Source organism: Erinaceus europaeus, chromosome 1 (assembly GCF_950295315.1).
Source record: "Erinaceus europaeus chromosome 1, mEriEur2.1, whole genome shotgun sequence".
Taxonomy (NCBI): Eukaryota; Metazoa; Chordata; class Mammalia; order Eulipotyphla; family Erinaceidae; genus Erinaceus; species Erinaceus europaeus.
Window position 1 is genome coordinate 3,501,293 of NC_080162.1, and position 27,786 is coordinate 3,529,078.

The 27,786-nt window shown below is 39.8% G+C and overlaps 1 protein-coding gene across 4 annotated transcripts in view; it reads right to left on the reverse strand.

Moving 5' to 3' along the window:
* Positions 1-3,798: 3,798 nt before the first annotated feature.
* Positions 3,799-27,786, reverse strand: part of A1CF (APOBEC1 complementation factor) — a 92,766-nt gene continuing 68,778 nt past the window's right edge. For 3 of the 4 annotated variants that reach the window (XM_007520750.3, XM_060188611.1, XM_060188590.1), the window contains 6 exons: positions 22,467-22,564; positions 20,546-20,819; positions 18,337-18,542; positions 15,827-15,963; positions 13,623-13,771; positions 3,799-6,563 (listed from right to left, as the gene is read on the reverse strand). In XM_007520750.3, the coding sequence (XP_007520812.1) occupies positions 6,412-6,563; positions 13,623-13,771; positions 15,827-15,963; positions 18,337-18,542; positions 20,546-20,819; positions 22,467-22,564 (1,016 nt within the window). In that variant the 3' untranslated portion in view covers positions 3,799-6,411. The remainder of the gene's footprint in view (positions 6,564-13,622; positions 13,772-15,826; positions 15,964-18,336; positions 18,543-20,545; positions 20,820-22,466; positions 22,565-27,786) is intronic. The other variant, XM_007520752.3, reaches the window with a different exon arrangement.

Genomic DNA, 27,786 nt, shown 5'->3' on the forward strand with positions numbered 1-27,786 from the left:
CTCACTTAAGTTTTTAAAGTCATATTATTTACAGTTTCGGAGTACTTGTCTGCTTAGTTGTTAAATGTTACTTTTATTCTGAGGAGATGCACCAGGGTTGGTGAAACAACTCCCCTGGGAGGAAGTGTCCTGTGCCCTCAGTTTGGAGCCTCTGTGTGTTCTACAAGGGCTGTCATAGCATGGAAGGATACTTGCGGGCTATGATGTCTCTCCCTTCCTTTCTCTCTGTCCAAGAAATTCAGTAGGTAGCAGTGATGTTCTAGTGATGGCAAAGTTGGGGAGAGGGCTATGAGTCCTCATTCTCTAGCACTGGGTTTGGCAGATTAAAATAACACGAGTCGGGCTGGGTCTGCTACAGCAGGTCCAAGGACTGTAAAAGGAGGTTGCCAGGAGGGAAGTGACATGCTCTCTGGGACACAGTGCATTGTGGTGGAAGGTGTCAGCTAGGGGCAGGTGTGGTGGCAGACACCTACTATGGGCAAATGACAAACTACACTTGTGACCACTGCCTTGAAAATCATTATTTTCTCAAACAAAATCTCTTTTTTTCTCCCCTATTCCCAGAGCACTGATCAGCTCTGGCTTATGGTCATGCAGGGGATTGAACCACAGGCTTTGGAGGCTCTTTGCATAATCATTATGCTGTCTACCCCTGCCCAATATGTATTTTTTAAAAGGTTGACCAGATGCATTTGAATTTCAGATAAACACAAATAATTTTAGAAAGAACATATACCAAGGAAAAAGGGAAGGACTTTTGGATGTAGTAATAGGGTTATGTGTGGCTTGGAGGGGAAGAGAGGACTGGACCTTGAAGCGAAAGCGGGCAGTTATGTACAAATGTGGACAGATAGTTGAAGAGATGAGAGTTAAGCCTTGTCTACAACCTTCGAAGAACTTCAGTGGTTTGCAATGGGGGGACTGGGGATCCAGAGTTCTGGTGGTGGGAATGATGTGGAATTATACCTCTGTTGACAGGTAATTTTGTAAATCAGTATTGACTCACTAATCATTTTTTTAAAAGTAAGAATATATACCACAGGGAACTTTTATGAAATATGCAAGTAGAAATATCACCAAAGAAGATTGCAATTATCAGTCATTAATATTTTTTCTTATTTTTTACTCAGAATTATAAAACTTGAGCTTTCAAGGAAGAAAAACCAAGTCAGTAACTCCTTTTCATATTAAAAAAAAATTCACAATGGCACTTCAACATTCAGCTAAAATCATTTCATCACTCTGGAATCACACTAATCATTACAGTACAGAATTGTCCCTTCATGCATGAGACTGACCATTGTGCAGAAACTGTTATTGTTATATCATATAGACCAGTAATCATTTCCTCAATGACTAAATGGTATAATTTTATTCATTATTTTAGGTAGGTCACAGAATTCTATAAAACTTTGTACTCAAAGTACAAAAATAAGCACTTTATACACACTATTTAATACTGTTTATTTATTTTTTTTTACCTTTCTTTTGGTACCTCAACTAACTTACATCACATAAATAGTCAATAATAACAAAAAGGTAGAGAAGGAAAAGTTTAACATCTGAAAATTAGAATGGATTTTGCTGACAGTTTTCTTTATACCAAGGGGACAGCAGTATCTGAATTGCTTGCAGTCAGAATTGTAGAAAAAAAAGTCAAAGGAGCCGAAGGAGAAAAATAGCAATAATTACAATAAATATTTAAACTAACGATAGTGAATTGATTTAAATATATCTTTTCTTTGGTCTGTGAGCCAATTGTTCTGGTCAAAAAGACCAAGTTCCAAAATAAATGTTTGAAAAACATATGCCCTTCATTCGGATCATGCAACATGTAGGGACTATAAAGGTTTCTAGATAGGTTTCTATTTTCTAAGTAGGTAAATATATACACAGACATATTTAGGAGACAGAGTTAGCAAACTACTAAGATGTTTCTAAGTAGATAGAATCCTAAGTATCTGTTCATTGACATAATAAATCATTATGCAACACTGTGAGAGCCACCCTTCAGAGCTCTTTCTGGATTTTTAACCAATGTTGTCTTTTTTCTTTTTTGCATGATCCTATATATATTTTCCTGGGGAAAATTTTGAAAGGTTATACTACTAAAATAATAATAAGAGTGATATAGGGTGAAATATTAAATAGCCTACATCGCTAACATAGTGTTGAACAATAACAGTAGAAACTCCATGTTTGAATAGAATGTATTTTTGGGGTGGGGGGAGTTTTGACTAGGTGACAAAACCAAGTCGAAGGCATACTTAAATAAGTATAATTATATTCACTTTTTAAAGACAAAAGGAATCACTAAAATGCATATTCCAATGAACAAAAAAAAAGAAAATCTATGTCTATTCGGATTCACAGTGGATATCATCTAGTAGGTGTGTAGTACACACAGGCATATGGGCTCTAAAGACAGTGTTTGGTGGGAAACTGTAAATATGGTTGATTCTTAATGTTATAAAGAAATAAGAGAAGAGTTAAAAAGTTCTATAGAAATGGAAGATCCCAGTCATGTTATTTCCTTAAAAATAATGAAACCTTTACACGAGGATTTTTTTTTTTAAGAATAGTTGAATATTTATAATGGTAAAGTGAAATGCAAGGGGATTCATGTTTGAGGAAAATTTAGAACATCAAGGAAAAAGTTTAAATCATTTTTAAGATGTAAATCTCTCTCTCTCTCTCTCTCTCTCTCTCTCTCTCTCTCTCTCTTTTCCCTAACACCAGAGCACTGCCCAGCTCTGGCCTGGGACTTCGGAGCCTCAGGCATGAGAGTCTCTGAAGAGTCTTTGCATAACCACTATACTAACTACCCCTGCCCAAGATGAAAATTTATCAATGAAGTCTTAGCTATTTTGGGAGTATAAGCAGTTTGGCACAAGGAAGAAGTATTTTGCTGTCCTACTTACAGCCCTTTGACAGGTCAAACATGTCCCAAAGAACTGTCTTCATTCTTGTGTTCCACCCAGTCTAGTGCATTGGCTAATAGCTCTGTGCTCTGAAGGCAGAACTCAGGACTCACACATAGTGGGAAGAAAATTGGGGTCAGACAGGGGCTGGATAGAGATAGAGATAAAAACAGAGTGGGCTGAGGACAGCCCTGGACAAAATGACACATGTTTTCTGTTTACTAAGAATTAGTTAGAAGGAAGCATCTGGGCCATTTTGCTTAAGCTCTGTCTATTCTGGAGATAAAGTTAATCCTACTATATTAAAAGGGTCCAAAAGATATGTAGGTTGCTGTATAGTCTTTTTTGTCTAGCCTGGAATATATATGTATATTATAAAGTGAACTGGAAAGCCAGAATGTACTGTTACTCCAGAGACCCAGGAGAAACCTTGAGTAGGGATGCTATTCTGTTCTTCAGGCCCTAAAGGAAGGTCCTATAGACAGCTCCTCCCTCCCTCCCTTCTTTTCCTTCCTTCCTACCTTCCTTCCTTCCTTCCTTCCAGTATTTTTAAAATTAATTACTTTATTTCAATAGAGACAGAGAAAAATCAATAGGGGGTGGGGAGATAGAGAGGGAGAAGGACAGAGAGACACCTGCAGCCCTGCTTCACCCCTTGTGAAGCTTTCCCCTTGCAGGTAGAGACCAGGGACTTGAACCCAGGTCCTTGTGCTCTGTAACATGTGTGCTCAAACAGGTGCACCACCCCCTGGCCCTGACAGCTCCACCAAAGTTTTTTTTTTCTGTCTCCTCAACAAAGTTACATATGTGAAGAGAGGAAAACGTGTATATGTCTTCTTGCTTTCTCTCTCAAAATAAGAGGAGAGTCTGCCAGGGAGACGGATATGGAGATGTGGTCTATATTTTATTCCAGGTACTTGTGTATCCATGAAGACAATGCGGCATCAAATAAAATTGCATCTACTCATTTGAATAAAGTCAGCCCTAAAGAAGTCAATATCATCAACATTTGTGTTTTTCTTTTGCTATGTTATTGATCTTCTTGGGGCTTTGTGACTTTATGTTTTGCTTTGCTCTTAACTTTTTAGGAAAAGTGATTATCCTTTAGCCTGAAATAATGTTTTTTTTTTCTTTTTCTCATAGTGAAAATTCTTTTACAAACTAATTACTCATTGATCTTGATTAAATAGAAGACTCTTAGGCTCAATGCTATTTTATAGTGACTGTTCATGAAGTCATCTTTTCCTTTCACTTGCTAGGATTTTAAAGAACTAAATCTTGGACTTGTAAATGCTTCTTTTTTCACCAAATATGAATTTATCTGCTCCCACATGTAATTACTTCCTTTGAGTATCAGAAGTAGGTCTGTGGGATGAGTATAAATTGTACCTAATAAGCACTTAAGAATTTGTTTTCCTTATTTTTAGAATTAGCTTGGTTTGGAACTGATAAAAACTATACTCAGATTCATGTGTTTTATTTGATGTAAAATATATAAATATGGTTTGATTGTTTTAGCTTTGATAGAGTGTTCTTGATTCTCCTATTTAACAGAAATGAAACAGGAAAAACTTGAGAATACAATACATATAAAAGGGATATAGCAGTTCCTACACTTACTTGCACACTGGAACTGCCTAAGGACCTTTAAAAACAATACTAACACCAGGTTCTGGGCTTGGGGAAATAACTCACTTGGATAGCATACTGCTTTGCCATGTTTTTTGTATAACCCAGGTTGGAAGGAAGCTTTGGCATTGTTTTCTCCTTTATTCATTCTTGTTTTTTTTCTGGCTCTATGTCCCTAAAACTAAAGTATCTACACCACAGTCTAATCTTAAAAATATTCTGATGTCATTAATTTGAGGCATGATCTTGGCATTGGTATTCTGAAAAGTTCTCCAGATATTGCTAATATACAGTCACATTTGTGAACCACAGAAAATGATGCATTAAGTTGAAAACCAAAATGCTTGCCTAGTTGTAGATCTTAATACCTGGTGGAGTTAGTAGAACTGAAAAGTTACCAGGACTTCTAATTATTACTGGGCTTTATCTGCTTTTGACTGGGATCTGGCTTGACTTTAGAATGTAGAATTCCACTCAAAATTCCACTTGGTATGGCTTTTGTGATCATTTTTTTTTTTTTTTTGGCATCTGTAGAATTTTACAAGAGCCAAGGTATCTTTTTAGTAGAAATTCCAGATGAGATTGATGAAGTAGTGATATGGATTTGGCTTTTTGGTATTCCAATATATGTTTGGGGGAAAAAAAATCAAAACTATGACAAGAAGCTAGTGACTTCTGTTCCTCTGCTACATTTTCTGAAACACCGTTAATCCCAGTTACTAGAGCAAGGGCCTACATCTCGAATGTGCATAATGACATAATTGCTGTGGTCTGAGGAATCAATTTCTAAACGAAAAGGGTTCTTGTTCTAGGTCAAAGGACTCAGATTTGGTACCACTGTCAGATACTGAGAAGACACGATTTTTTTTTTTATGAACTTACTATAAATAAGTTAGTTATATCAAGGTTGAAACCAAGTTAATCTAACTATCTCTCAATGCTGAATAGTAAACTGGATGCCTAAAAAAAAAAAAAAAAAAGACCAAAGAAAAAAAGAATATATCTTCAGTTTTCAGTCAAGATGCTGAACAGGAAAAAAATTAATCATATGTGATCCTCTGTAGGCTCAGTTTTCGTTATATTTTCTTCCTTTTTTTTTTTTTTTTTTTTTTTACAATTTTACATGTGAACAGAATTAAACTGAGCTGAATATGGTCAAGTAAAAATATTTGACATGGGAAAGATAATTTCAAGTTGTAGGAATGGTTCCTGAATGGCTTATGTAGTGCAAGGTTTCTTAAAAAAAAAAAAAAAAAGTACACTTGGGTTTATAGTTTAAAAACAAACAAACTTGTTTTTGCCATGTCTCTCTCACACCAATTTCCAAGAAGTTTCAAGGGCTTTGGGAGACAAGGAGAGGCTGGTCTAAGACAACTTGACTGGGGCGGGCGGGCGGGGGAAGAACTTTCAGACAGAAGTGACTGACTCCATCCCTGGGAACGTGACCCACTCAGTGGGCAGAGAGTATCGTGATTTGAAAAGCCTCTGCCTTTTCTAACTTTGTGTATCACAGACGCAGAAGACTAGAGAATTTACTTGGCTTTGTCGCTACTGACTGTTCCGATCAGTTCAGCCCTTGCTTTCTTCTGACTACAAGCTCCCTTTTCACTCCTCCAGGTTGTTTTTTTTTTTTTTTTTTTTTTTTCAGGGCAGCAGCTCACTGACTTTCTGTTCGATGGAACTCCTTATTAGATGGTTTTGTAAGAAATAACATACTTCTATCCCAGTTGTAATAATACAGTCTCAGGAAAGGCACTATTTGAAGAAGAAGCACTACTTGTGAGCATTCTAGCCTGAGCGAGCTGTGTACTTCTTCTAGTTAGAGTGGTGCGTGTCCTATGCCTAAGTGAAGAACGTATCTTCAGAAAGCTCCGTATCCATCGCCCCGGGCGGTCACTGCGAAGGTGGGGTAGACCTCATAGGTTGTGTAGGCGGCTAAGTCTTGTCCAAGGGTCACCGCCTGCTTGAGCTGCGCAGCAGACACAGGTGTGGTGGCATTGGGGACAGCGTATCCTGAGAAGGAAACACACAGAGGGAACATCACCCTTACAGGGACTCATGGCCTTCTTTCTGTAATAGGAAAATCCTTTGCTTCAAAATGAAACTGAATTTTTTTTTTTTTTTGTATTTCATGCTTCTACTGTTTTCTTTTTAATTTTTTTTTAGTATTTTTATTTATAAAAAGGAAACACTGACTAAACCATAGGATAAGAGGGGGTACAACTCCACACAGTTCCCACCACCACAACTCCGTATCCCATCCCCTCTCCTGATAGCTTTCCTATTCTTTATCCCTCTGGGAGCATGGACCCAGGGTCACTGTGGGATGCAGAAGGTGGAAGGTCTGGCTTCTGTAACTGCTTCCCCACTGAACATGGGCGTTGGCAGGTCAATCCATATTCCCAGCCTGTCTCTCTCTTTCCCTAGTGGGGACAGGCTCTGGGGAAGCAGAGCTCCAAGACACATTGGTGGGGTTGTTAATAAATCCCTCTCTCTATTGCTACTGGTCATTTCTATCAGGAACAACACAATAGACCCCTTTGTGGGCCCCCCATAGGATCTTGCCCTCAACTTGGATCAACAATGGTAGAGAATGTTCCATCCTCCAAAGGGAGGCTGGACAACATTCTCTATGCTACACCTGAGGAAGATGGGTCGATATTGGGGCAGCCTGGAACGTTCCTACTCGTGACCACAGAATGTGAGCTCAGATCTAGAGGGATGCAGAGGTCACATAGGCTCCTAAGCTGAATGTGGACCCCAGATCACATAAAATTAATGGGGTTTACAGTCAACAACATTTATACCCATTTCCCATATTAGGGAACTACTCTCTTCCCTGATCCAGCTTTCTGGTCCTTTTTCCAGCCATGACATCATCTCCCCAGACAGTAATTTGGATCCACTGGCATATCAGATTTCATGCTCAGGGGCAAAAATAAAAAGGAAAAAAAAAACCCCTAGTATAGCCACAGGCCCTTTGGAATTTAACTAAAATATGCCTACTAACTATCTACAAAATGGAGGCCCCCCCCAGCTCTTCATCTGCACTATTCCAGCCCTTAGGTTCATGATTGGTCAACAATTTGTCTCTGTATGTTAACTCTTTTGTCAACCACCAGGTTCCAGATGCTACTGTGATGCCGACAAGACTTCCCTGGATAGATGACCCCAGAAAAATGTGTGTTTTAAGAGGGACACTCAGGAACGTCATTTCTAGACTCAGTGAGTTTACTTTATTATCATTTCTGTCTCCCTTTACTTCTCCCAGGGTTATTGCGGGGGCTTGGTGCCAGCACTATGAATCCATTGCTCCTGGAGGCCATTCCCCCCCCATTTTATTGGACAGAACAGAAAGAAATTGGAAGATAAGGGGAGCTAGAGAGGGAAAGAAAAAGAGAGACATCTGTAGACCTGCTTCAGCACTTATGAAGTGTTCCCCTTGCAGGTGATGATCTGGGCTGAACCCAGATCCCTGCACAGGTCCCGGCACTTAGTACTATGTGCGCTGAGCCGGGTTTGTCACTGCACCGACCCCTAGACTCGATGATTTTTTTTTTAAATGGCATTTGGAAAGACCTAGAATAATGCTTTTCTTAAAGAAGGACTAGCCAGCTGTGTCAGAATCACTCCACGTAGAATTAGAATCACTGGGGATAAAGCCCAAGAGACAGAAACTTATCATGCCCTGGAGGTGCTGGTAACTCGTGATTTTGAACTCTGTCTGAAGGTCTCATCATTTACAGAGGAGAGCAGCAGTTGATATATTGGCATAGCACTAGAATCTGGTTCTGCCCACCCCCCCATTCCTCCATCTCCTCCGTAAGTTAAACACTGTCTCTGCTACAAAGATGTGGGGGGCTGGGTAGATGAGCAGAACAAGTGTGTTTCTATACAACTCCAAAAAGGGCAGGTGTGTAGTTTGTCCATAGAGCCCTGCCTGCGAATGGCAGAAGCATCCTCTTCCCGCCCCTTTGTGTGGTGCTCCGGAGGTGACCAGTAGTGTCACGTGGTGTGTTTGGGTAACCACCTTAGCCTTCAGACAACCAAGGGACTTGATAAGGAAATTACTCATGTGCTCCCATGTTACTATGATGTCTGGCTGGTTAGCATTCACTTTTGAGCAAGAAAACTAGACAACTGTTCATTCAAGGAAATATGTAATGATGTAAGCCAGTCTGGGTAATTTTCTGAGAGGATCCCCAAATGATAAATGATTATAAAGAAAGGGGAAAAGTTTAGTCTAGTAGAGAAGCAATTACAGAAGCCAGACCTCCACCCTCTGCGTGTCGTAATGATCCTGGGTCCTGACTCCCAGAGGGATAAAGATTAGGAAACTGACTCCCAGAGGGATAAAGATTAGGAAAGCTGGGAGTCAGGCGGTGGCTCAGTGGGTTAAATGCACGTGGCGCAAAGCGCAGGGACCGGCGTAAGGATCCCCGTTCGAGCCCCCGGCTCCCCACCTGCAGGGGAGTCGCCTCACGGGCGGTGAAGCAGGTCTGCAGGTGTCTGTCTTTCTCTCCCCCTCTCTGTCTTCCCCTCCTCTCTCTATTTCTCTCTGTCCTATCCAACAACAAAGCAACATCGACAATGGCAATAACAACCGCAACGAGGCTGCAACAACTAGGGCAACAAAAAGGGGGAAAAATGGCCTCCAGGAGCGGTGGATTCATGGTGCAGACACCCAGCCCAGCAATAACCTTGGAGGAAAAAAAAAAAAGATTAGGAAAGCTTCCAATGGAGGGGGTGGGATACAGAACTCTGTTGGTGGGAATTCTTTGGAATTGTACCCCTCTTATCTTATGGTCTTGTAGATCACTATTAAATTAATATTTAAAAAAAGTTTAGTTGAGTAACAAAGGGGGGACCTGTTTTTTAAAGGAACGTAAGTTTCTGGTAAGGTTTCCCAGCCCCAAACACGTTGATTTCTTTCTGATGGTCTCTCAGGAAGTGGTTGTAGGAAGCTGAAGCTAGCTGGACTGCTTTGTTTGTTTGTTTTTATTGAATTCATATGTTGACTTGTTCACTTTGGGAAGTAATGCTGACTAATGCACTAGTGATATTTGGCGAGTTTTCCAAGATGTAAGAACTGTGCTAAAAATGACTTTCACAATTTTGGAAAGAGTATTTCTAAAATGATCCATATATCTATGTCTACATTTATCTGGGCATGTATGTGTCTGTGTAGGGTAGACTTATCTCCGGAGGATTATGAGTTTTCTTTTTGTTTTTGACTGCTTAAGTACACAGTTATTTGTGTTTTTTTGAATATTTTTTGAAATTATCTATTTTTATATATTATTGGATAGAGACAGAGAAATTGAGAGGGGAGAGGGAGATAAAGAGGGAAAGAGACAGAGAGACCTGCAGCCCTGCTTTACCACTCATGAAGCTTTTCTTCTGCAGGTGGGGACCAGGGATTTGAACCTGGGTCCTTGTGCACTGCAATGTGTACACTTAACCAGGTGTGCCACCGCCTGGCCCTAGTGTTTGCGTTTTAAATAGATTCCTCTCTTGGAGTCTATTGTTCTTTGCTTGAGTCTACAGCAGTTGTGAGAGAGGCTTTCTAATTCTTAGGCATTCCCCAAACAGCTTTCATGCCCTAAATATTTTTAACTTCTTCTAGGAGCAAATAGAAATGAAGAAATGATAAAACATTCTTGCCTAAAAGCAAGTCCTTGTCAATGTGAAAGTAAACTTAAAAATTCTCCCCCACAGTGGCTATCTATTTTCATGGTACATCTATCAGGGATCTCTGGGGTTGACCTTTCCCATATCTGGTCCTTTTACCAGCCATGACATCATCTCCCCAGACAATAACTTGGGTCTACCTGCATATCAGATTTCAGGCTTAGGGAAAGAAAGAAAGAAAGACAGACAGAAGGAAAGAAAGAACGAAAAGAAGAAAGAAAAGAAGAAAGAAAGAAAACAACAGAAACAACAACAACAACAACAAATCCATTATAGCCACAGGTTCTTTGGAATATAACTAAAATAGGCCTACTAGCTATCTACAAAATGGAGACCCTCCCCCCCAACTCATCAGCTGCACTATTCCAGCCTTTAAGTTCACGATTAGTCAACAATTTGTTTGGCTTTGTATGTTAACTCTCTTTTCAGCCACCAGGTTCCAGATGCTAGCATGAAGTCAACCAGACTTCCCTGGCCAGACAACCAGCCCCACCAGTGTGTCCTGGAGCTCCGCTTCCCCAGAGCCCCACTCCACTAGGGAAAGAGAGAGACAGGCTGGGAGTATGGATCCACCTGTCAATGCCCATGTTCAGCGGGGAAGCAATTACAGAAGCCAGACCTTCCACCTTCTGCATCCCACAATGACCTTGGGTCCATACTCCCAGAGGGATAGAGAATAGGAAAGCTCTCAGGGGAGGGGGTGGGATACGGCGTTCTGGTGGTGGGAATTGTGTGAAGTTGTACCCCTCTTATCCTATGGTCTTGTCAGTGTTTCTTTTTTTATAATAAAAAAATTTCTTCCCACAGTGGCTATTTATTTTCACGATACATCTATCAAGGATCTCTGTGGTGCAGCTTCCTACAAGACCAGGGCTTCACTTTCTCCAAGAACTAAGTCTGTCTCTAGTGCCTGGAAGGCAGATATGCTTGACACCCTGATTAGGGCAAGTAAGCATAGGGGTAACCTTGCCCTTCTGCTATGGTAGCTGTTGCCTTTGGTCACCTCAGGCTGCATCATACACTGTTGTTACCTTCTATAGGGAAACCAGACTGAACAGAGGTCAGGTGAAATGAAGTGTGACACAGGAGTCTTCCAGATTCCAGCCTCTCAGATTACAATGGAGGTTGTAATCACAGTGTCTGAGAAATAAGATCAGAGTAACTCCCAGTGTTGTAGCTGTGAGAACCGTAGTCTCACACATGGACAAAACCGATATATAAATTAATCATTAGATAGGAGTGGCCTATTTATGTGTCTAAGTAGAACTCTGATCTGGCTTTATTGAAATGGATGCTGATATGGACATGTCAGAATGACAAATTCTCTCAAAAGAAATAAGCTTGCATATATTTTTTAAAGAGGAAGATATTTATTCTACAGGAAAAAATTATTTATCTTGTCTCTAATCTCCAGAGGACACACTTTTTAATTATTAGTATTTGTTGTGAATACATACTAAAAGTGGGTTCAAAATCTTGAAAATGTACTCCTGAAAAAACGCTTACCTTACAGACAGATTTTAAGTAATCTGCATGTACTCAGTCCTAAAATATATAGCAGATAAAATGAGAGACCCATCCTCCACATATTGAAAGGATCTCTTCATCTTTCTCATACAGCGTTTTTGATTTTTAAGATAAATGTGATCTACAACTTCTCTCAGAGAGCAAAGTAACAAAAATAGAATCTAACATTAGAGTCAGGGAGGGCGGTCAAGTGACCTTGTCCAAGTGATCATGTCTTCCACGTCCTTGGTATTTATTTATTTATTTATTCATTCCATTTTGTTGCCCTTGTTGTTTTTTTATTGTTGTAGTTATTATTGTCATCGTTGTTGGATAAGACAGTGAGAATTGGAGAGAGGAGGGGAAGACAGAGAGGGGGAGAGAAAGATAGACATCTGCAGACCCGGAAGGGACTACTCGCCTGCAGGTGGGAAGCCAGGGGCTCCAACCAGGATCCTTATGCCCATCCTTGTGCTTTACACCACCTGCGCTTAACCCACTGTGCTACTGCCTGACTCCCCTCAAGTCCTTGGTTTTACCATCTGTACAGGTATTCTGATGGAGAATACAGAGCTATGGGCATTAGTGAGATGGTATTGATACATCACATTCTGGGCACACAGGTTTGCTATGTAGAATTGAAACAAACATCCGGGGAGTCGGGAGGGTTAAGCGCACATGGTGTGAAGTGCAAGGACTGGCATCAGGATCCAGGTTCGAGCCCCTGGCTCCCCACTGCAAGGGGGTGGGGTCGCTTCACAGGCGGTGAAGCAGGTCTCAGGTGTCTGTCTTTCTCTCTTCCCTCTGTCTTCCCCTCCTCTCTGCATTTCTCTCTGTCCTAACAGTGACAACATTATTAACTACAACAACAATAAAAGAACAAGGACAACTGCCGGGCTAGCTTCCCGGGCGGGAGACAGACGACCTGGGACTCATGACTGAGCTGGGAAGCAGTATCTCTTTATTCATGTGGAACGCAGCGCAATCTAAGATAAACTATCTCTAATCCCAATCCTGTCCTTATATATACTCCCCAAGTAGGGTGGAAACAGGATGTGACATAGAGAGGGTGGAGCGAAAAAAGACTGGTGGAAATTAGGATGTGACAAGGAGAGGGGGCGGAGCAAAAAGACATCATGAACCAGTGGGGATTAAACCAGTGCCGTGCAGGCAGGGCGGTGCTTAGTTAACAGTGGTTATGAGGGAGTCGGGCTGTAGCGCAGCGGGTTAAGCGCGTGTGGCGCAAAGCACAACGACTGGCATAAGGATCCGGTTCCAACCGGCTCCCCACCTGCAGGGGAGTCGCTTCACAGGCGGTGAAGCAGGTCTGCAGGTGTCTGTCTTTCTCTCCCCCTCTCTGTCTACCCCTCCTCTCTCCATTTCTCTCTGTCCTATCCAACAATGACAACAACAATAATAACTACAACAATAAAACAACAAGGGCAACAAAAGGGAATAAATAAATAAAATAAATATTAAAACAAACAAACAGTGGTTATGTAAATAGAATACAGTGTTAGGCAGGGAGATTAAACCAATGAAACAGAAGGCGTTTTAGAAGCAGACGTAGAAGCATACCAACAGACAACAAAATAAAATAAAATAAATATTAAAAAATTAAAAAATAAAAAAAGAAACAAACATCCGTGACTAGGTAGGTCAGTGCTCTTACTAGAAGTAACCCAGATGCAGAGAGAGTCTCACTCATGCACACGCAGTCCCTTGCAGCTGACCTCACTCTGACAGTCCTGATCTGGTTCCACACTTGAATTTTTTTTTTTCCAATCCGGAAAGTCCTTGCGGGACACAGAGGGTGACCGCAGACCACTCCAGGAGGGCTTCCCAAATATCCCCGGCAGGCACAGTTTTCCTTACCTGGAAAAGCAGCAGCGGAGACCACAGCCGTGGTGGTGGGGGCTTCGGCTCCGTCGGTGGGGATGCCCAGCGTCTGCAAGGTGTACTCGGCTGCATGAGTCTTGGCCTCGTCCACATAGGCACTCAGCTTTGGAGGGGTGAAGGGGTGTCTACAAGGGGATTATAACATCAACTCTTTGCGACTGAGATAAGAGGAATGACAAGACACTCCTTGCTTTTTTTTTTTTTTTTAATTATCTGATAAAGGAAATTTTGTGAGTCTATTTTTCATTTGCTTTGCTATTAAAGCTTCTACATGTACAGGCACGTAGGCAGATCTGTCAACTGACTCTGAACATTTGTGCCTTTCTGAGGTGGTTGGGTGGGGGGGGGAGAATACAGGTCCGAGAAGGATGACAGAGGACCTAGTGGGTGTTGTATTGTTATATGGAAAACTGAGAAATGTTATACATGTATAAACTATTGTATTTATTGTGGAATGTAAAACATTAATTTCCCCCATAAATAAATAAAAAAATAAAGAAAGAACATGAGTGGCTGAAGGTGAAAACGTGGTTACTACTCAAGACAGTGCAGGGTTTTTTTGTTTGTTTGTTTGTTTTCCTCCAGAGGTATGTGTCAAACACAAGGGTTTCTAAAATCTGTAGAAGGGGCCCAGTGGTGGTGCACCTGGTTGAGCACACACATTACAGTGTGCAAGGACCCGGGTTCAAGCCCTCCGCCCCTCACCTGCAGGGAGAAAGCTTCACAAGTGGTGAAACACGGCTGCAGCTGTCTCTCTGTCTCTCTCTCTCCTTTTCTCCCTTTCTCCCCTTCCTATGAATTTCTGGCTGTCTCTATCTGATAAGTAAAGAAAAATAATTAAAAATTTGTAAAAAATAAAATACATAGAAATAGAAGCTCAAGATAAAATTCAGAAGGTGCTGGGAGTTGGGTGGTAGTGCAGCGGGTTAAGCGCACGTGGTGCAAAGCTCAAGGACCAGCATAAGGATCCCGGTTCGAGCCCCCGGCTCCCCACCTGCGGGGGAGTCGCTTCACAGGTGGTGAAGCAGGTCTGCAGGTGTCTGTCTTCCTCTCCCCCTCTCTGTCTTCCCCTCCTCTCTCTATTTCTCTCTGTCCTATCCAACAATGACGATATCAACTACAACAACAATAATAACTACAACAACAATAAAAAACAACAAGGGCAACAAAAGGGAAAATAAATAAATATTAAATTTTTAAAAAAAATTCAGAAGGTGCTAATAGCGAGACCAAATATCTGGCCCCAAATCTAAATGATGGAGCATGACGTTTTTATGTAGAAATGTGGCGATATTATAGGGCTCCAACTACAACGAGGACAGAAGAAATACGCCTTGTTCCCATTTCCAATTCCTCTGCACTAGAAGCTTTTCACTGGTTGACTCTGCCACACAGTCTTTGCTGTCTGTACGAAATTTGAGCTCGTATATTGATTTAAAACATTTTTCTATTGTTAACAATTAAGAGCAGCTCACACAATCAGAAGATCCCATGCCTGGTGTGTGGTAACCTGCTGCGCCTACCACTCAAGTCCTGCGCCACCCTCATCTGATGTCCTCCATAGGTCTCATAAAGCTTAAGAGAGCATCTGGTCACCGCTTTCTCAGCACATTTGCTTGTCTTAATTATCCGCATTTTAATCATCGTTTTCAAAACAATCTGGTTGTTGCCTTGTATCTCTACTTCTATCCACCATTTTGTAAAATTTAGGGACTTTTAGTTGTAAACCTTTTAGTTGGATTGTACATCCAAATTATGTATCTCTGATCACAGATAAAAAGGTAGTAGACTTGGGGGCCACGTGGTGGTGCCACTTGGTTGAGCTCTTCACCTTAAAGTGTGCAAGGACATCGGTTCAAACCCCTGGTCTCCACCTGCAGGGGGAAAGCTTCGCGAGTGGTGAAGCAGGGTTGCAGGTGTCTCTCTTCCTCTCGATCACCTCCCCTTTTTAAAATTTTCATTCTGTCTCTATCCAATAATAAACAGAGAAATAAAAACTAAAAAAGAGAAAAAAACCTGGTGGTGTAAGGCACAGGTTGATGACCTAAATCAGATTCAAGGAGTTTCTGAACCAGAGTGAGAGCAAGAGCGAGAGAGAAGCAGGAGACTTGAGTATTCCTCTTGATTAAAGACAAAACGCATTACTTATTTTACAAGAGCCTTACTCTAAACTCACGTACATTGCCGGATTCTGACTGGCCAGAGCAGGAATGGTCACTTTGAATAAGAACAGTTGTCTTTGGTCCTGTCCAATTGCAGAGTGCAGCTGATACACTGGCTGTCCCCAGTTATTTTTCTGACAAACTTCTTCTAATATCTACAAGAATTAAAACAAAAGAAGGTTTCCTCTTCAAATGTCACATTGGCATGATTTCTCCAGCTTCCAAGTTATTTAAACTCTGGTCTTCAGAGTTTAAACTGACATAAGGAGATATAAAATGCCACTTGATGAAATTTATGAATTTAATGATTCATAAAATTTAAGATGAGCTCAATTTGAACTCCATTTAAGATGCCCTATCTGTTAATCCATGAAACTAATTTTCACATCATTTATTCTAATATGTTTTAATGGAGTCCATTAGTTGTACATTTGCCGAATCTGATATACATTAAATCTATGATATATACTTATATATCATATAAGTATATATGACATATAACAAATGTTTAATTTCTTGTGCTCTGTGACTGCATCTACACATTACTGCTATTTTTTGTTTCTAGTGCTTTATATAACATAACTTAATAATGCATTATTACTCCATGCTATTCTTCCTAGATTCCATAACTTCACATTTTCATAAAAAGGAGAGTTAAAATTTAACTGATTTGTATTTATGGATGAACTTCATTTGTTGAGTGTTGTCAGGTCTTTGATAAAACACATCTGTAAATTTTTTCTGTTATTGATTTTAGCACCTTCTGGAGTGTTTTCACTCTTTTTGTCATGACTGTGTGGTGAAACATTATGAAAGACATATTTTCTTCCTCTTAAAGTTATTTTGTGTGCCTCACAAACACTGATGCTTCTACTAGCCAGCAGATTCAGCAAACTGTAAAAAACAAATGATAATTGAGGAAGTAATGAGGGGTTAGAATGATGCCCCAAGGATGTCTATGAGGGCTTCTATTTTATCCCATTCCATTGATAGTGGCCACTGCTACTCTATTACCTCAGTATCTGTCTAATCATGATTAATCAATAAGCAGATTCCTCGTGATCAATCAATATACTACACACCGAAAAAGGAATATAGGCAAATAAGCCATGTAGTGAATACAAAATGTTTTAATTATGTAAACTTTCTCTAGTTTATTTTTTTAATATTTGTCTACTTTCCCTTTTGTTGCCCTTGTTGTTTTATTGTTGTAGTTATTATTGATGTCGTTGTTGTTGGATAGGACAGAGAGAAATGGAGAGAGGAAGGGAAGACAGGGAGGGGGAGAGAAAGACACTCCCAGACTAGCCCGGCAACAAATAACTAGTTATTATTCAGAACAAATAACTAAGACGCTGAGAACTGGATATTAGTCTGCAGATACTGCCGGCACAGGAAATAAACTAGTGCTCCACACAGATTCTATTTTGTTTTATTATTTCCCTGTTATTCAGTTTCCATATTGGAGCAACTTTTGTTTATCCACTAGCTGAAAAAACACAACTTTACATAAAACATGGAAACTTTGAACTGTGAATGAAAGCAACACTAGTTCACCATAATGCTTCTGCTCAAAAATAATCAGTGCAGAAGACCAGCATGATGTTACTGGTGCCATTCAATAGCTAATATTATCACCATAGGAAACATGCTGTGTTTTCTTAAACACAATGTTCTCAAGGGGGACAAAATGTCCCCAACAGTCCACTCATTCCTTGTTATGAATATACTTTATTTGCCAGCCAATTTGGCTTACACACAAAGGGCATTTGTCCTGAGGTAAAGCCTCTGTAGCATGTTATTTTTGTGTTATTTATTGGTTAATCATTTTTTTTGTAGTTGTGGTTATTATCGTTGTTATTGATGTCATTGCTGTTGGATAGGAAAGAGAGAAATGGAGAGAGGAGGGGAAGACAGAAAGGGGCGAGAAAGATAGACACCCGCAGACCTGCTTCACCGCCTGTGAAGCGATGCCCCTGAAGGCGGGGAGCCGGAGCCTAGAACCGGGATCCTTAAGCTGGTCCTTGCGCTTTGCGCCACGTGCGCTTAACCCACTGCGCTACCGCCCGACCCCCAATCATTCTTAATGACTCGTAGGATTTCTGTATTGCAAAGGAAGATTGTTTAAGGTTATCGATCTTTCTAATGTCCAGCATTCTCTCCTAGTATATTATATTGATTGGTCACTGTATTTAACAAAACCATAGCTCTAGTAGGGATTAAGTCATTGTTTTTAAAATGAATGTTACTTTTAAAAAATCATTTTATTTATTTATTGGTTAGAGATATGAAGAAATTGAGAGGGCAAGGGAAGGTAGAGACACTTGCAGCACTGCTTCACTGCTCATGAATGTTCCCCTTTGCAGGTAGGGGGAATGGGGACTTGAACCCAGGTCCTCATGCACTGAAACATGTGCACCCAACCAGGTGCACCACCACCCAGCCTCTAAGTCAAATAATCTGATGATAGATAAATGACGGTCTCCCGTCCCACTTAGAGATAGTGTTTCTAGACTAACATCACCTACCTGTGGAGCAAGCTTAATTCCTTGGGGTTTTAAAGTGACAGGATTCATTGGCGTGAGCTCCATGCCAGGTAAAAGGTCATAAAGTTTGTCTTCTCTCTTGTCTCCTTTGATCTGATAGCCACGACCCAGGCCTGTGTATGCCAAATAGCCACGGCCGCCCAGTCCTCTCACTCCCGCAGCCCCTACAGGTACATTCATGTAAATTTCTAGGAATGTAAGAAGGCATTAAACTGAATCAAACCACCAGAAAATCACCCTAAATCTTACTGTAATGGAAAAGTTAGCCCAAGTCACATTGATTATTGCCCTGCAGATGTGGAGAAGCCATGAGGATTCTGATGTAATGAAACTCAAGGTAAAGTAGAATTCTTTAAACGATTTATAGAACGCAATACCATCAAAGCTATATACATAAGCAACTTTAAAAGCAAATTTTTGTAATTCTGTTCAGTTAGTTTTTGTTGACATTTTTTATAGACTATTCAATGTTGGGAAGGTATTTATTAAAACATTCCAGAATAATATGACCATCCAGATTGAAATCAGTTTTGAATTTTTGTCGTCACTCATCATATCAGTAAATCAGAAATGAATTCTAACTTCCTTAGTAATTCCCAATAACTTGTTATAAAACCAATAATTTTCTCTTATGCTCTTTCTCTATGAAATTGTATTTATATTGAGTTTCATTAATAGATGCCATTTGATTTTTTTGTGTTGCTACATGACAAGAAGAGATAGAAATTAAATTATCTTTCATCCATGACTATCATGCACTGATTCCTTTCTTGCTATATGAGAGGAATTGTTTTCCTCCCTGGAGGGGAGAATTTTTTTTTTTTCTACATTACAACTGGTTGAAAGCTTGTGTTTAATGTATGGGTAATTTAATAATTTGATCCTAGATTCTAAATACATAATAGCTTCCATGACCTATTTTGTCATTATAGAGATTATCCTGATAGAAATCCTTCTATTTTCTCTTGTATTACAATTCTGAGTTGAGCTATTGCGTTTTGAGTGTGGAACTTTAAGACTGTTGAAGACCTCAGCTCCTAGGATGGTCAATTCAGTGTTCCTGCAAAATAGTAAAACACAGTTAAGATGATCATTTACGTAATCATCTGGACATGGCCCTTTGCTTCTAAGCAAAACCCAACAATAGAGTTAATGACAGTTTGTGTTGAATTTCCTGGGTTGATATCATATTTGTAAGACAAAACTGGGATTCTGTTGGCATCAGCCATATCCTAGAAAAAACACTCTGATTTTTCCCATATGCAGAGGCAATATTAGCTCTTGGAAATTAAAAATTGCTTTTTCTTCTATATTTATTGAACTAAACAAGTTCAGGAAAATTCTTGAACACGTGGAATGATTATAAGATTCAATAGCAAAGATGTATTGCTTGGAAACCACGGAAAGCTCATTTATTTATTTATTTTTTCTATTGGGATTTTACAGTTTCATTCTCCATGTCCTGGGGAACTAGACCTTTCTTCATAGGATGGGTTTTTAGATGATATTGCACATATTTCTAGGGCCAGGCAGGTGAGAATTTTATATGTTAGAACATTTTAATAATACTGTGAGAGTTATATATGAAGATACTGTTCTGAGTGGCCATAAAGTTCACATGTGCCTTGAAATGTTTTTTGAAGGGGGAAGGCAGTGGTGCACCTGGCTTAAGCAAACACATTACAGTGAGCAAGGATGCAGGTTCAAGCCCCCTGATCCCCACCTGCAGGGGGAAAGCTTCATAAGTGGTAAAGCAGGTCTGCAGATGTCTCTCTTTCTCTCCCTATCAATTTATCTGTTTCTATCCAATAATAAATAAACAAAAATAGATAAAAAGAAATGTTTATTGAGAGAATCAGTGTTAGCACGTACTGAAGGGGGACACATGATAGGAATGTGGTGGTCCAATGAGAAGGGATTGTGAAACTTTTAATTTTACGGGCCTGGGTGTAGGTCCGATGTGTGTATTCACCTTACTCGCACATTGTTCTATGTTTTTCAAAAGCCAGTTGTAATGTGAAAAAAAATATTCCTATGGAGAGAAAATATTGATATAATATTTGATTTTTTATAAAAGTTTTTTTTTTTCCAGGTCCTTTCTTGCATCGGACACATCCAGCTTTCCTGAGGATACTGCAACACAGATCGTACAAAATTTACTGCCTTTTTCTGAGACAACAAAAAGCATTACCTCTAACAGAAGGGGCTCGAATGATAGCTCTGTTTCCCAGATGTCCTTTGGTGGTGGGGAAGTGAAGACTTGGGATAGCTGGGTAGGCCTGTGGGGCGTAGAAGACAGGGGCTCCAAGGTAGGCCGTGGTAGGGTCATAAATGTGACCCAAAGAGTAGGTATACTCTCCTTGTAGCATGGTTCCTCTTCCACCTGTCCCTCGGGTATACCTAACATAACTGTCCTTGTCCACTGGTTTGGCTAGCGTCACTTCGATGGGGGAACCATCCAGCATCTGTTGTAGAGAATAAGGGGAAAAGCACGCCACTTGAGTAGGTAGGGAGATAACCCGCTGTGACTGAGCCTTCCCAGCAAGTTTCCTTGTGCGAGCCTGACGGCTGCCCTGTCCACACACAGTCTTGGCAGAGCTTCCTGTTTGTGTGCTCCTGAAGAGGATGATGCGTGGAGAGTGAGGTGTGGGGAGACCACAACAACCATACAATCAACAATGACCTTTGGTCCATCCTTCTAGAGGGAAGGGATGGGGTAGAGAACTCTGGTGCTGGGAATTATAACCCTCCTACCCCACGATCCTGTTGATCATTATTAAATCACTAATAAAAAGTGGAAAAAAAAATTATCTCAGGGTGGTTTTTGTTGGTAACTTGCATTGATTAAGGTTTCGAGAGACAAAGTAGCTAATTTCCATTGGCATTTTGCTTATAAATTTATTACCTGAGTAGTCAACAAGATAGAGAATTATGTCATATTTTAGCACGATGTGTTTCTTTAAATTCTTTACTTATGTGGGAAAGGGCCTAAGTTTGGGGGAGAGTGTTTTGCACATATGTGTCACAGGGAAATCAGAAATTGTACTTGAGTGCAAAAGCTGTAGTATGAACCATGAAGCCTCTCCCCATGATAGAATAATTAAGAAATGTAGTTATTTATATATTTCTGTATTCACAAAAAGAAAAGCCTAGATTAGTAATGGTTGGATTATAGCCTCTACAATTTTACACACTTAAGCGAGGTTAAAAACAAACCAATAAGAAGATCAGCTATGGTCAGTGTCAACAATTATCAACACTTTGGTGTGGGCAGCCCAGTTAGACCTTTCCAGCTCCCTGTCAGCCAACTGCCTTGCTGTTTAGGGCAGTTATACAACAGGAAGCTTTGCATAGGGGAAACTCCTAGAGTATTCAAGACATGGAGTTACCTTGGATATAAAGTTCTCGATAACTTCAGTTCTACTTTGAGAAGAAGATATTCAAATTCTTTACTTCATTTCCCCAGTAAAGAAAAAAAAAATCCTTATAGGTACTTCTATATCAAGACATGCTTTTAGTTTAAGGATTCTTTACTACAAAATGAGATATTATAATTGGTGTTGTCCTATATTTCCCTACTCACTTAAAACAATGTATTAAACTTAGTATTTTGATGTATATTGGTTGATGTTGGTTTTTATGCACACACCATGAATAAAAGTCCCAGACCCCGTTCTTGCCAGTGTGAGGATAATGGACATTTTCTAGAGATAGAAGATTAACTTCCGAGGGAAGAATGACATCAACAACCGTCTTGATATCACTTCTGATCATTATCCATCTAAATATTGCACTATAGATGTCTTAGTATATTTGGAGTAATAAGAGGATCGAGATGTGAAAAGATGTCTTTAAATAACTTCCTCTAAGTGACATTTCTGATCAAACTAAGGATCACCAACTTGTCCAAGTCTGACAGAATCAGACCTCCAGTTGGACATAATAGCTACATCTCTACTGTGTCTCTCTTCACTTCCCTTTCACCCATCTCCAATTACTGAGGCATTCTTGCCAGATAGAGACAGCTTGAGTGAGAGGGAGCTAAAGATTGCTCTTTTGAATGAAATTTGGACATCAAAGTCTAATGAAGTCTTTCCATTGTTCCACATTACCTTTCCATTTAAAGCTTTCATGGCCTCAACTGCGTCTTCTCGGTTACTAAAATGTACGAAAGCATAGTCTCGAATCTTCTTTACCCTCTCAACGGTGCCTGCCAACAGAGAGAAGTTGCCCTCTTAGCAAACTTGAGGTTGCATGGAAAATTAAATGATTTAGTATTTAGCTTCCAAGAGTATTTTTTTGAGACTCGGTATTTGGGTGAGTACCTTATTGAGACTATTTTAAGTGTCCAGGTTTGAAAACGTAAATATTAAGCAGAAGATTCTGTTCATGATTTTCCTTAGCACTATTTTATTTTTTATCATTAGTTATATATTTGTGTCCCTCACTTACATAACAGAAATATTATATTTTTAAGAGGATAAGTAAGTAGTGTGTGCGTATGCTTTTCATTATAAAACACAAAAACTTATGCATAGCGAAATTATTTGTTCAATTGATTTGAGTTCAAATATTTTCCAGCTGATAAACATGCATTTAGATGGTTATCTTTTTAAATTTTATGGACCAGCCTTCAGGAAGGAACCTTCACAAGCAGTGAAGCAGGGGTATAGGTATCGCTCATTCTCCTTTTCTGTTCCTCCCTCCCTTTCAATGTCTTCCTGTCTCTATCCAATAAATGAATAAATAAATAAAATGATTTTTTAAATTTCTTTATTGGGGGATTAATGTTTTATAGTTGACAGTAAATACAATAGTTTGTACATGCATAAAATTTCCAAGTTTTCCACATAACAATACAATCCCTACTAGGTCCTTTGCCATCATGTTCCAGGACCTGAAATTTAGGTTTTCTTTAATCTCCCTTTAATTCATTTACAAAATTACTTATTAATGTATTTGTTTTTGGATAGAGACTGAGAGAAGCTGAGAAGGAAGAGTGGAAATAGAGAAAGAGAGAGAGAGAGAGAGAGAGAGAGAGACACCTGTAACATTATCTCACCACTTGTAACCTCCTCTCCTTAATGTGGAGACCAGGGCCTTGAACCTGAGTCTTTGCTCAGCTAGGTGTACCACCACCTGATTCCTACCTTAATTTATTTTTAACTTGAAAATTAAAGATTCTGATGCGGTCTGAATTTACATAGAAACTAAGAAGCCAGGCACAAAATACTGTTTGTTTCAGTTCAAAATATTGTGTGGTTCAGTTTATAAGAGCATCCTAGAAAATACAAAACTACACATAGAGAAAATAGATCTATTGTTTTCAGAGGTGGAGTGGAGAAAAAGACTTGAAAAAAGCTTGAGTGAAATTTAGAATGATGGAAAGCTTTATTTTTATGATGGGCATATTATATAATTGTAAATACCTGTCAAAACTTACCCAACTGTATATGTCAAAATAAACAGGACCCTGCCCAAGCAGCATGTATTGTAAAGACTGAAGTTGTAAAAGTAATCAAAATAGAAAATTTATTTATAGGTAGGGGTTTAGGTCCTGGAACATGATGGCAGAGGAGGACCTAATGGGGTTGAATTGTTAATGTGGAAAACTGAGAAATGCTACACATGTACAAACTACTGTATTTTACTGTCCACTGTAAACCACTAATCCTCTACTAAAGAAATTTTAAAAAGTGGTCCGGGAAGTGGTGCAGTGGATAAAGCACAGGATTCTCAACCATGAGGTCCTGAGTTCACCCCCGGCAGCACATGTACCAGAGTGATGTCTGGTTTTTTCTCTCCTCCTAGCTTTCTCATGAATAAATAAATAAATTCTTTTTTAAAAAAGAAACTACAAGTAGCTTTCCTATCTGCTTCTAAAACTTTTGATTTAAAAACATGTTTCTGAAAGAATACCTGCAAACCAAGATCCTTATTTTGCTTTCCCTGGTATCAGAAGTTTGGAAACAATGAAGACAGATCCTAATTCTACCATAGGCTTTTGCAAAAGCATTCACACATAAACAAAGGAGCGTGAACAGAGGTACGATTCTGAACTACTAAAATAGCAAAATGAAAGCAAAGTTCATTTTCGTAAGTAATCAAATAAATCTAGGCTGTTCATATCAACACCAAGAATCTTCAAAGAGAACAAAACAGACCTACGTGTACTTACATGAAAAGGTTCAAGGTGTACTGTCATCTAAAAATTACAAAATGTGTATTTTTAAAATAAGCTTTAAAATCCCAAGCCAAAAGTATGCATACATCAATGTAAATACACACCACAGGAGAGCTGGAAAGATAAATACTGAATATGGATAACTAGGGCACTTTCAGGAGGAAAGAAAAGTTGAAGAGACTGCAGGGAATCTTGTCTAGTTTAGCTTTTGTTCTTTTGTATTTTACAAATACTTACATGTTCATACTATTTACTAATAAAAGTAAACCACCAGCCTATTATTTACGTCAGGGCTGGGTCCTTGTCTATTATAACAGGTGTGCTCAACCAGGTGTGCCACCACCCAGCCCTTGACACACATCTCTCTTCTTACAATTATTATTTATTTTATTTACTTATTTTTAATTTATTTAAGAAAGGAGACATTAACAAAACCGTAGGATAGGAGGGGTACAACTCCACACAGTTCCCTCCACCCGATCTCCATATCCCATCCCCTCCCCTGACAGCTTTCCCATTCATCATATTTATTGAATAGAGACAGCCAGAAATGGAGAAGGTGAGGAGAGACAAGGAAAGAGAGACAGCCACTGCACTGTCCCACCACTTGGCAAAGCTTACCCTGAATTGTAACATGTGCCCTCAACCAAGCACGCTACCATCTGGCTCTAATCCCTTTGTGTTTTTGTGCTGGTGATGTTGAGCTGTACTTGCTCTTGGAAGTCTGGATCATGCAGGTTAAGCGCACATGGCGCAAAGCACAAGGACCGGCGCAAGGATCCCGGTTCGAGCCCCCGGCTCCCTACCTGCAGGGGAGTCGCTTCACAGGCGGTGAAGCAGGTCTGCAGGTATCTGTCTTTCTCTCCCCCTCTCTGTCTTCCCCTCCTCTCTCCATTTCTCTCTGTCCTATCCAACAATGACGACAACAATAATAACTACAACAATAAAACAACAAGGGCAACAAAAAGGAAAATAAACAAATATTAAAAAAATAGAGAAAGTTTACATAATTAAAACATTCTGTATTCACCACATGGCTTATTTACCTATATTCCTTTTTCAGTGTGTAGTATATTGATTGATCACGAGGAATCTACTTATTGATTAATCATGATTAGACAGATACTGAGGTAACAGAGTAGCAGTGGCCACTATCAATGGTCATCCATCAGCAATGATGAAAAGGACTCTTACTGGGGCCAGGCGGTGGTACACTTGGTTAAGCGCTCACATTACAGTGCGCAAAGATCCGGGTTCAAGCCCCTGGTCCCCACCCGCACCGAGAAAGTTTCATGAGTGGTGAAGCAGGGCTGCAGGGGTCTCTCTGTCTCTCTTCCTCTCTACTTACCCCTGCTCTCTCAATTTTGTCTGCCTCTATCCAATAATAAATAAACAAACAGTTATATATATTTAAATAGTTCTTTGAAACCACATAGATCAACAGTATCAGCTATACCATATCATATTTCATATCACATACCATATCATATATAAGCTATATTTAATGGGAATTCAAACTCTTGGTCTCACCCAGACCTACTGAATTAAAAACTTGTGGTGGGACCCACAAGTTTTATGAAGGGAAAGTCCTAAGAAGCAATGTAGAGATTATCAGGCTTCCATCTGTAGTTGGGAAAAGGGCGAGAGTGAAAGTCGAGCAGCCTGAATGACAGCAATCAAGCATTTTTCTTGTTATGAACTGAGTATAGCACTTGACTTTCCAGCTTTGATTATTCCTCCTGACAGGAGTGACAAGGAGACAGTACATGATAGGGACAATTATTCCCCACCTTTTTTTCTTTTTTTTTACCAGAGTACTGTACTCAGCTCTGGCTTATGGTGGTGCAGGGGTTGAAACTGGGACTTTGAAACTGCAGGCATGACAATCTCTTTTGCATAACCATGATGCTATCTCCCGCACCCTAAATTTATTATTTCTAATAATCACATGGGTAGATACACTAATGAATTTAACTTTTTTGTTTTTATTTTATTTTTTTAATATTTATTTAGGTATTCCCTTTTGCCCTTTTTTAAATTATTGTTGTAGGAATTACTGATGTCATTGTTGTTGGATAGGACAAAGAAATGGAGAGAGGAGGGGAAGACAGAGAGGTGAGAGAAAGACAGACACCTGCAGACTTGCTTCACTGCTTGTGAAGCGACTCCCCTGCAGGTGGGGAGCCGGTGACTCGAACCAGGATCCTTACGCCGGTCCCTGAACTTTGCGCCACATGTGCTCCACCTGCTGTGCTACCGCCTGGCTTATTTTATTTTATTTTATTTTATTTTATTTTATTTTATTTTATTTTATTTTATTTATTGCCAAAGAGGTTATTGCTGAGGCTCAGTGCAGTGCTATGAATCTATAGCTCCCTGTGGCGGTCAGTTTTTCCTTATTTCGATTGTATTTGATTAGACACAGAGAAACTGAGATGGGGGAGAGAAAGTTAGACAGCTGCAGACCTGCTTCACTGCTAGCAAGTTGCCCTTCCCCCCTGCAGGTGGGGTGTGCAGACATGGACCTGGGTCCTTGTGCATAGTCAAACTGATTTTTTATCAAGAAGTTTAGGAAACAAAACCTGACAATTGTAGATAACTAATAAAAATGTCTAGAAAATTTTAGGCTGGAGTAGAATACAAGAGAGTGGTCTCAATTAGAAAACTTCTGGTCATGTAGGTTGCAAGCAAGCCCAGATTATCCTCTGTCACTCGTCTAGCTGAGCTCATGGACAGGCAATATAATTTAAAGAGATGCACAAACCACCTTCCACACTCACAGGGTTATTCCTGGAAGCAAACCTGGAGTTTGGAGATCTGTATCTCACAAGGAAGGATGATTCTATAAGTTTTAAGAAATGAAAGAATTACATTAATCAGCTTAAAAAAATGAAGTTGTCTCCTTTACATCTTCTTAGATGAAATTTGAGAACATCATGTTGAGTCAGATAAGCCAAAAAGAGAAGGCCAAGTATCAACTGATCTCACTTATTCTTGAGACTTAGTCAAGTAGGGGTGGGGAGGGAGAGCACAAAGTGAAACATGGGCTGGACGTGGTGTGCGGCACCAAAATCAAGAACTCTGGGGAGGAAGGGGGAAGGAAGGAGGGAAGGAAACTTTGGACTGGTACATAATAAAATTGTACGCCTCTGTCAGTGATGGCACTGTCAAGCATTGACCTTTCAATTAAAAAGAAATGAAGAAAGTGTAGGCCTGATGCACTGAATATATGAGGGGTTTATAGAGGA